At 39.3% G+C, this 9,632-nt stretch overlaps 1 protein-coding gene across 1 annotated transcript in view; it reads right to left on the bottom strand.

Moving 5' to 3' along the window:
* LOC107640734 overlaps positions 349-9,632 on the bottom strand; it is a 12,626-nt gene continuing 3,342 nt past the window's right edge. The window contains exons 4-5 of the mRNA XM_016344236.1: positions 585-642; positions 349-489 (exon numbers count right to left, since the gene is read on the bottom strand). Coding sequence (XP_016199722.1) covers positions 349-489; positions 585-642 — 199 coding nt within the window. The remainder of the gene's footprint in view (positions 490-584; positions 643-9,632) is intronic.

Below are 9,632 nucleotides of genomic sequence, written 5' to 3'. Positions count from 1 at the left end.
ATATTAATATTTTATTATTAAAATAATAATATTTTATTTAACTTTCAAAAATTGCATTTTGACCCCCGAACTTCTTGGAAATTGCACTTTAACTCCTATAACTTTTAATATTTGCACATTAGCCCCTCAACTTTTGATTAATTAATTTTCAACCCCAAACTTTTTAATAATTGCATTTTGACCCCAAAACTCCTTGAATACACGTTTTCATGTTTTTCCAAAAACCAAAAACATTTTTTATTTCAAAAGTTCATCAGATTTCTGCTTGATTTTCAGCTAGTTTTTCAATCTTTTCGGAAACCGATTTGAATCCAATTTTTATCAAACCAAAGAGAAACTTTTCAGCCATCAAATACACATCAAATAAGCATCAAAAATCATGATTTTCATGGCTGGAATGTCACGTTTTCCAGCAGCACCAACAGCCACTTCAAAACCATCATAAACATGATTTTCAAGCATTAAACAACAAGTTTCCATGATCAAACCCTCACACATACACCCAAAATTAAATCTCAAGCAACAAGATCTGGTTTAACACTTCAAGAACACAGCCAATCATTGATTAATTTACCAAACCTTACCTCCTTTGCTGCTGTCTGAGATTGCACCAAAAACAAGCTTCCAGAAGCACTGTTACGCCTATTTTAACATCAAAAACAACTTTAGAATCTTATGAACCATGAAGGCTGAAGCTTCATGATGATGAAAAGAAGGTTTTCCTCACCTTAACGTAACTAGAAATCCCGTTTTCTTGGAGCTTTTGGTGATTGAATAAGAGATCCTAAGAGAAAACATGAAGAAAACATCATTAACTTAAGGAACCACCATGGCCGAATCTTCAAGGAGAAGGAGCAGCCTTCATACCTTGATTTACTCCATGAAAGGTGACATAGAAATGAAGAGGAGGAAGAGGTGAACACTTTGGTAAGATTAGATTTTTGATAGGGGTTTCGGTTTGAGAAAGAACGGAGAAAGTAGCTCAGGTGTTCATGGAAGCTTCATGGTTTTCTTTCATGGTGTTCTAAGCTTTTCCAAGAACAAAAATGATAGCCAAGCTGTCCTAGGGAGGCCGTGGCTTTTGGATGATGATTATACAAAAGTTACTTGTCAAAATATCTCAGAAAAGGATAATTACTAAAGCTAGATGTATTAGAACTTAAGTAATTACACTACTAATGGATAAACATTAATTTACTTAGTGTAAATGACACTAGTAACTGGATAATCATAAGAATAAAAGATATATGATGAAGCATTAGCAGTGCTAAGTTCATCTAAGAATGCCGGTATTATCCGTTACCGGTAGATTTCAAGCTCAGTTATTATATTATTAAGCATAGATCAACATTAATCACAGTAGAGAAGATAATAATATAATATTCTGAATAAAATAATAATATATGAATATTATATTAATATAATTTTTCTCTCGAAATTTGTGACCGGCTCGTCACATAGAGACTAACCACGGAAATCAGAATTTTGAAATTCGGGCCCGAAGTGGCTAAAAAATGCAACTCTTCGCGACGTGCCTACTTAGATTAGGAGAGGTGTCCTGTGCAATCAAGCTGCTGACTCAGCAGCTTGATGACGCAGCACCTGTGCAGTGGAGGTGCTTATATGCATAGAAATTCCTAAAAATTCTGTAAAAATTCCGTTTGATCCCGAAAAAGTGCCGTTTCTTCGGGGCTAGGCCGTTACACGCTGTGCGCGTATGCGTCGAAGGCCACACGTGACTTTTAAATGGCGGGAAAGTAAATAACAGAAAAGTAAATGCTAGAAATAAGAGCTGAATGTAAATGACGGAAAGTAAATTGCAGAATCTTAAATGGGGATGGGTAATTGCTCATAAAAGTAAATGACAGATATTAAAGAGAATGGGTAAGATCAGAAATGGGGAGTTCATTGGGCTTAGGAGATGTTGCATTCTCCGGATCAATTTCATTTTCATCTCTTCCTCAATCAATGCACTCATTGATCTTCTTGGCAATCTTAAGTGATTGAATTACAATTTCTTGTAATTCAATCTCTCAAATCTTGATCAATAGCCAATTTCTTGGTCAATTGCTCATGAGAAAAGATGAAGTATGGTCACTGATTATACCACATGCATTTCCCAAATCAAGTGTTGAGAGGATTATAGTCACATATCCATCCAAACCCAATTTGGTCCAGCATGAGAAAGCATTTCTAGCATGATCTCTTCATTCCTCTTTCAAGGTTCAGAAGAAATCCAAGTATGAATAGCTTCTTTTCCAAGATAACTACCCAATTGGATGAAGATCGAAAGCTTTCAAGTAAAATCAAGAGAAAAGATAGAAGAAGAATAATGAAAACTAGTATTGACCATCAAATTACAACAGAGCTCCCTAACCCAATGAAAGGGGTTTAGTTGTTCATAGCTCTGGAAAATGAAAACAAAGATGGAGAATACATGATGAAACTAGAAGTGCAGAGAAAGTAAATACAGAGAGTAATTCTATGCCCAGCGGCTCCCTATAATTTCCTACTAGGTTAACGTGGCTTCTAACGTGGCCATGCTAGCCATCTCCAACGTTAGTGACAAAGTTGAGTGTCACTAACATTGGCTCAACATTCTCTTATCCACGTTAGCTTCCACATTAACTAAGTTAACGTGGGAATTAACGTGGCTCATGGTGGCATGTGTGGGCTCCTTCCAACGTTAGTGACAATCTTGGGTGTCAGTAACGTTGGCGTCACCTCCCTTCTTCACGTTAACTTCCACGTTAACTAAGTTAACGTGGCTTATTGGGGCTTGTGTGGGTTCCTTCCAACGTTAGTGACAATGGTCGACCACCTTGTTTCCTCACGTTAGCTTCCACGTTAACTAGGTTAACGTGGGAGTTAACGTGGCTTAATGTGACTTGGCCAACATTAGTGATATTGTTGAATGTCACTAACATTGGCTTCCCCCCTTTCTTCTTAACGTTAGAGGCCACGTTAACTATGTTAATGTGGTGACTAACGTGGCCACTTATGAGCTTGATCCAACGTTAGTGATAATGTTAAGTGTTACTAACGTTGGCTCCATTTTCTTTCTTCCACGTTAGAGTTCACGTTAACTTAGTTAACGTGACTCTTAACGTGGGCAATGATGGCTTCGACAGCGTTATTGGCAATTCCTTTTCTCATTAACTTTGCAAGTTACTCCCATTCCACGTTAGTGTTAATGTTAGTGTAACTAACGTAGCCACTAATGTGGTTCTTCTTTGCTTCCTTTGTCCTGAAATCAAGCAATAAAGTGCATCAAAGTTCTAGTCCAAGTCATGGGAAATGCAACATCCAATTTATCATTAAATTCATGCAAAATCCTCATGAAATCATGTAAATTGCACAATGCATGCTTGAATCAAGATGTAAGTGAATATCTACCCAAAACTAGCTTATTTCCTAAGGAAATGCATGATACTACCCTAAAAACAGTAAAGAAAAGGTCAATGAAACTGGCCAAAATGCCCTGGCATCACAACACCAAACTTAAAGCTTGCTTATCCCTAAGCAAGTACTGGAACAAGAGAATGATGAATGGAACGCCAAGAGAAATGAGTCATTCTTGTGGAAGTCATGTCCCTGGTTTTATGGTGGTTTCATGCATAGCAACTTAGGTTCATTCCTGGCTCTCAGACCTTTATCATGTCCTAGAATACTCACTGTGATTGCATCCCATGAGACTTTTATTCATTGATCCTTTTGTTGTTATTTCAGGGCTTATTTTTGTTCTTAAGCTAAGTGCTATGTAAGGGGGCAACTCTTTAAAATAAGCTTTCGGCCAACACTCCCGAACCAGTTGGTTCAAGGTGCTAGGTGATGAAGCACGCCTAAGGACTTACTTGCTCAAGTCTCTCCCCCATACATACACACCACAGGCACATAGTTTATTTATTTTCTTTTCTTGAGACCTTGGTGTCCAGCACCTCTTTGGGTTATTAATGTTCTGTATTGAGGGTTACTCTTGATAGTGGACTTTCAGCTGATAATCTCGAGTTAGTTAACCCAAGTTACCAAGTGATAAGGCACCCCTAAGAGCTTATTCATCCAAGTAGATCCCTCACACAGGAGCACCACAGACACATGCCTCAAGATTAAAACCATTGGTGCCTAGCCTTATTGCTTACTCTTTTTCTTTTATTTTTCAACCTTTATTGTTCTTTCCCTTTTTCTTATTAGGATCTTCTTATTTAGCTAGTCTCATGAGGTATTTTTCAAGCACAGTATTCATGACAGATAGTTGTCCTCCCACCTTCTGGTTGAACCAACTTAGCTAACTTATGACTATACCATAAACTCATGAACTTACTCCATAGTATGAACTCCTCTCTGGTCTTTAAAAACACTCATTCTCTTTTCATTTAAATCAAAGGGACAAGCATACAAATAAGCAAAGTAAGGGTGCAGTGACATAAAGACCAGCAAACATAGACCTTTTCAACAAAACTTAAAAGACAGAATTTAAAATTGTTTAAACTAACATGGAAGCAAGTTCTATTTCATACAAGATCTTCCTTATTTAAAGCATAGAGAAAGATGGACCAAAGGAGGAACTTCACCACCTTTTACTCATGTGGTTGCCCATGCTCTCCTCCTTGCTTGTCCTCCTTGTGTCCCTCTTGATTGCTTGTACTCCCATTTTCTTTACTTTTTCCAATCAGCTTCTTCTAGAAACCACCATCTTCCATCTTCTTCTTGAGTGTTTCCTTCTACTGTTTCACCTTCCTCTCTTCTTGTTCTACAAAATCTTTTTGGACCTCATCATATGTAGGGATGGCATAGTGTAGATGATGCATATTACTAGACATGTAGTTCCACTTGGCTTGAGTGTTTACGTTGAACTCTTCCCTATGTAGTTGCCGTCCTTCATTAAGTACAGTGAACTCATTGAATGCTTTCATCTGAGCTATTTGCCGCTGATTGAGTTCCTGCAAATGCTTATCTTGATGTTCTTGCCTCTCAGTAACTTGGTGGATGGCTTGAGTGAGCTGGGAGTATTGTTCCTGTTGCTGCTCCATTTGTTGTTTCTGCCACTCTTCTTGTTGGCTCATCCAGTTGGACTGAAGGTTTAGTATTTGCTCTTGTCCTTCCATATGTCTCATCCCCAAATCTTCAATGGCTTTTAGAAGGTGATTCATATTCAAGTCGGCTGTTAAGAATGCTCTTCTTGTTGATATTCTTCCTGATGAGACTCCTCTTGGTGAGCTCCTTCTTTTGCTTTCAGTTTCCCTATTTGTGGCCTTCTTTGTTGCTGAGCAGGTGTAGTATAGGCCATACACTGGGTTGTCATTAGCCTCCCAGGGTTCACCCAGTCTGGATTGTTATCCTCAAAGACCACCTTGGCCTTTTTGCATAATCTGAAAATGGTGCTGGGGTACCAAAGTCTGGCACCTGATTCAAGCTTCTCAGCTGAATCTTGAATTCCTTCAGCTATAAGTTCATGCACATTGATTTCTCCACCTTGTACTAGGCAATGTACCATAGTTTCTCGATTAATATTAACCTCTGAATTATTTGCAGCTGGGAGGATAGACCTCCTCACGAGTTCAAACCACCCCTTTGGTACCTTCTTCTTTGTCCCTTTTGATGTTGCCTTGCTCTTGGTGACTTCTTCTTCTAAGGAAATTTTGTTGTTGTCTTCACATGTCTCTGGTGGTTTAGGTTCCTCCAGCTTTTCCTTGAGTTGTGACAACTGCTTATTTCCTTGTTCATCAACCCAGGGCTTTCCCAGATGGGCTGGTTGTGCTTCAGTGCTTGCTTCCTCTGTCAGCATCTCATTATGATCTTTGCTTGGTTCTTTGTTCTCTTGGTCTGCTTCTTGTGAGAGTTTGAAGACATTAAAGCTGAGTCGTTCATCATGGATCCTTAATATTAGCTCCCCTCGCTCCACATCTATGAGTGCTCTGGCTGTAGCTAGGAATGGTCTTCCCAATATGATTAGGTGAGTGTGACTCTCTTCCATGTCCAAGATGACAAAGTCTGTCGGAAGAAAGTATTTCCCAACCTTTAACAACACATTTTCCACCACCCCTATTGCTTGTTTTTGAGTTTTGTTAGCCAGTCTGATGACTACATCTGTGGGCAATATCTCATTGATCTGCAGCCTCTTCACCAGGGATAAGGGCATTAAGTTGATGCTTGCTCTTAAATCGCAGAGTGCTCTATCAAACATTGTTTCCCCCATGGCACAGGGGACATGAAAACTCCCTGGATCTTTTCTTTTTGTAGGCAGCTGTGGTTGAATGAGGGTACTGCACTCCTTGTTCATCACTATAGTTTGGCCTCCCTTGAGTGAGCTTTTGCTGGGAAGCAGCTGCTTCATATACTTGATGTATGCAGGCATTTGTTGAATAGTCTTGATGAATGGTATGTTGACATGCAGAGATGCAAACAAATCAAGAAACCTTGAGTATATTCTCTTCTCCACAGCACCATTGAGCAGTTGGGGAAAAGGTGCATAGAGTCTCAGCAGCTCCTGTTGTGAGATTTCTGGTTCTTGATGATCTTTTTCCTTCTTCTCTACTGAGGTATCTTCAGGTTGTTCTGACAGCTTGCTTGGCTTGTCCTCAGTCTCCTTATCACTTATAGTGACCATATTGCAATCTTCCCATCTTACTTTCTTTGTTTCACCTCTCGGATTCTTCTTTGTGTCACTTGGGAATCCATCTGTGGGTTTGAGAATTTGCTCAGAGAGATACCCCACTTGAGATTCCAACCTCTTGATTGTGTCGATCTGGTTCTTGAAACTGGCTCGCACTTCCTCTTTGAACACCTTGTTGTCTTGAATCTCCTTGCCTATGCCTTCAAGTAGATTCTCAATCCTTGAGAGTTTGTCATCAAATGATTGTAGATTGTAATTAGAGGTGGAAGGATGAGGTAAGTTATTTTGGTTTTGATGTGGATGTGGAGAGGTGTTGTTATTGGGGTGTTGATATGGTCTAGATGTGAAGTGTTGGTGGCTTGCATTGTTGGGATTTGGGCGTCTTTGATCAAGGCTTTGGTCTTGTTGATTTCCCCACCCAAAGTTTGGGTGATTCCTCCATCCAGGGTTGTAGGTCTTGGAGTATGGATCATGGTTTTGCCTAGGTGAATTCCCAATGTAGTTGACTTGCTCCTGACTTCCCTCTGCTTCTTCATTTACTCCTTCTTGGGTTGTTGATGAAGTGGTGATTGCTGCTACTTGGTTCTTCTCCATCTTCTTGGTGAGGTCAGCCAGCTGCTGGGTAATGAGCTTGTTTCGGGCCAGCAGAGCATCTACATTGTTTAGCTCCATCACTCCTCTCGTGTTCCCTCTTTCGGAAGCATAGAAGTAGTCATTCTCTACTACAGTTTCAATGACATCTATGGCTTCCTCAATGGTCTTCTTCTTGTTCAAAGATCCTCTGGATGAATGGTCTACTGCCTTCTTTGATTCATAAGAGAGCCCTTCATAGAAAATGTGCAGCTGCACCCATTCGTTGAACATGTTAGGTGGACACCTCCTTGTTAGGTCTTTAAACCTCTCCCATGCTTCATATAGAGTCTCACCATCTTGTTGCCTGAATGTTTGGACCTCAGCTCTCAGCCTATTGATTCGTTGAGGAGGGTAAAATCTTGCTAAGAATTTGTTCACCACATCCTCCCAGGTTGTCAAGCTCTCCCTTGGGAAAGACTTCAGCCACTTGGCTGCCTTATCCTTGAGTGAGAATGGAAATAAGAGCAATCTATAGGCGTCAGGATGAACACCATTAGACTTCACTGTGTCACAAATTCTCAGGAAGGTGGTCAAATGTTGATTGGGGTCCTCTTGGACACTCCCTCCGAACAAATAGTTGTTCTGAATAAGGGTGATGAGCTGTGGTTTTAGTTCAAAATTGTTGGCGTGGATGGTTGGCTTTTGAATGCAACTTCCACAGTTTCCTGGGTTTAGATTGATGTAAGAGCCTAAAACTCTTCTATCCTCCCCAGCATGATTTGCTCGTCCTCTTCTGCCATAGTTGTGAGCCTCTTCTTCATGATGGTTTTCCATGTTTTCTTCCATGTTTAGTTCAAAGTATTCCTCCTCTTCCTCAGCACCAACTACTCTTTTTCCTCTTGCTTCCCTTCTTAATCTCAAGAAGGTCCTCTCAGGTTCAGAATCAAAGGAAGTTGAAGCTCCGCTTCTTCTCCCTGTCATACAACCAACAAGTACAAGCAAGGAAAATAGATGCAGAAAGTATTTCTGTCAGAATTACTGTTAGTGTGAGTGATGCAATATATCAAACAGTTAGTGGGTTAGTGAAATGAATGGTAAATAACAAAGAAAAAGTAGGGGGAAGGGAAGAAATTAACTAAAACAGAAAGTAAATGACTCAAACAGAAAATTAAATCAAATAAAAAATAAAATGCTCAATCTAGTTATCTTCCAATTTAATCATTGTTGATGCACAATCAATCCCCGGCAACGGTGCCATAAACTTGATGCACGGAAAACTTGTCTCATAACAAATTTCCTTCGGCAAGTGTACCGAATTTGTCGTCAAGTAAAAACTCACAATAGAGTGAGGTCGAATCCCACAAGGATTGATTGATCAAGCAACTTTAATTAGAGCAATGTTCTAGTTGAGCGAATCAGAATTTGAGTTGAGAATTGTAGAAAATTAAATGGTGGGAAAGTAAATAACAGAAAAGTAAATGCTAGAAATAAGAGCTGAATGTAAATGACGGAAAGTAAATTGCAGAATCTTAAATGGGGATGGGTAATTGCTCATAAAAGTAAATGACAGATATTAAAGAGAATAGGTAAGATCAGAAATGGGGAGTTCATTGGGCTTAGGAGATGTTGCATTCTCCGGATCAATTTCATTTTCATCTCTTCCTCAATCAATGCACTCATTGATCTCCTTGGCAATGTTAAGTGATTGAATTACAATTTCTTGTAATTCAATCTCTCAAATCTTGATCAATAGCCAATTCCTTGGTCAATTGCTCATGAGAAGAGATGAAGTATGGTCATTGATTATACCACATGCATTTCTCAAATCAAGTGTTGAGAGGATTATAGTCACATATCCATCCAAATCTAATTTCGTCCAGCATGAGAAAGCATTTCTAGCATGATCTCTTCATTCCTCTTTCAAGGTTCAGAAGAGATCCAAGTATGAATAGCTTCTTTTCCAAGATAACTACCCAATTGGATGAAGATCAAAAGCTTTCAAGTAAAATCAAGAGAAAAGATAGAAGAAGAATAATGAAAACTAGTATTGATCCATCAAATTACAACAGAGCTCCCTAACCCAATGAAAAGGGTTTAGTTGTTCATAGCTCTGGAAAATAAAAACAAAGATGGAGAATACATGATGAAACTAGAAGTGCAGAGAAAGTAAATACAGAGAGTAATTCTATGCCCAGAGGCTCCCTATAATTTCCTACCCTATTTAATTTAAAGCTACTCCTATATATACTACTCTTCTGTTCTTCTAGTTGGCTCTTCAAGTCTTGGGTATGGGCCTTTGGATCTTGAGTTTGAAGCAGTTCTCTTCTTCATTGGGCTTGGCTTTACTTGCAGAGAGAAAGTGTGAAGTGGACAGAGACTTTAGCTCAGGACGTTAGTGGTGTTAACGTTCAGTGAAAATATGGGTTCGAGAACGTTAGTGACAATC

The sequence above is a fragment of the Arachis ipaensis genome, chromosome B05 (assembly GCF_000816755.2).
Source record: "Arachis ipaensis cultivar K30076 chromosome B05, Araip1.1, whole genome shotgun sequence".
Classification (NCBI taxonomy): Eukaryota; Viridiplantae; Streptophyta; class Magnoliopsida; order Fabales; family Fabaceae; genus Arachis; species Arachis ipaensis.
Note: the sequence above shows the minus strand (reverse complement) of the source record. Positions and strands in the feature narration are given on the sequence as shown.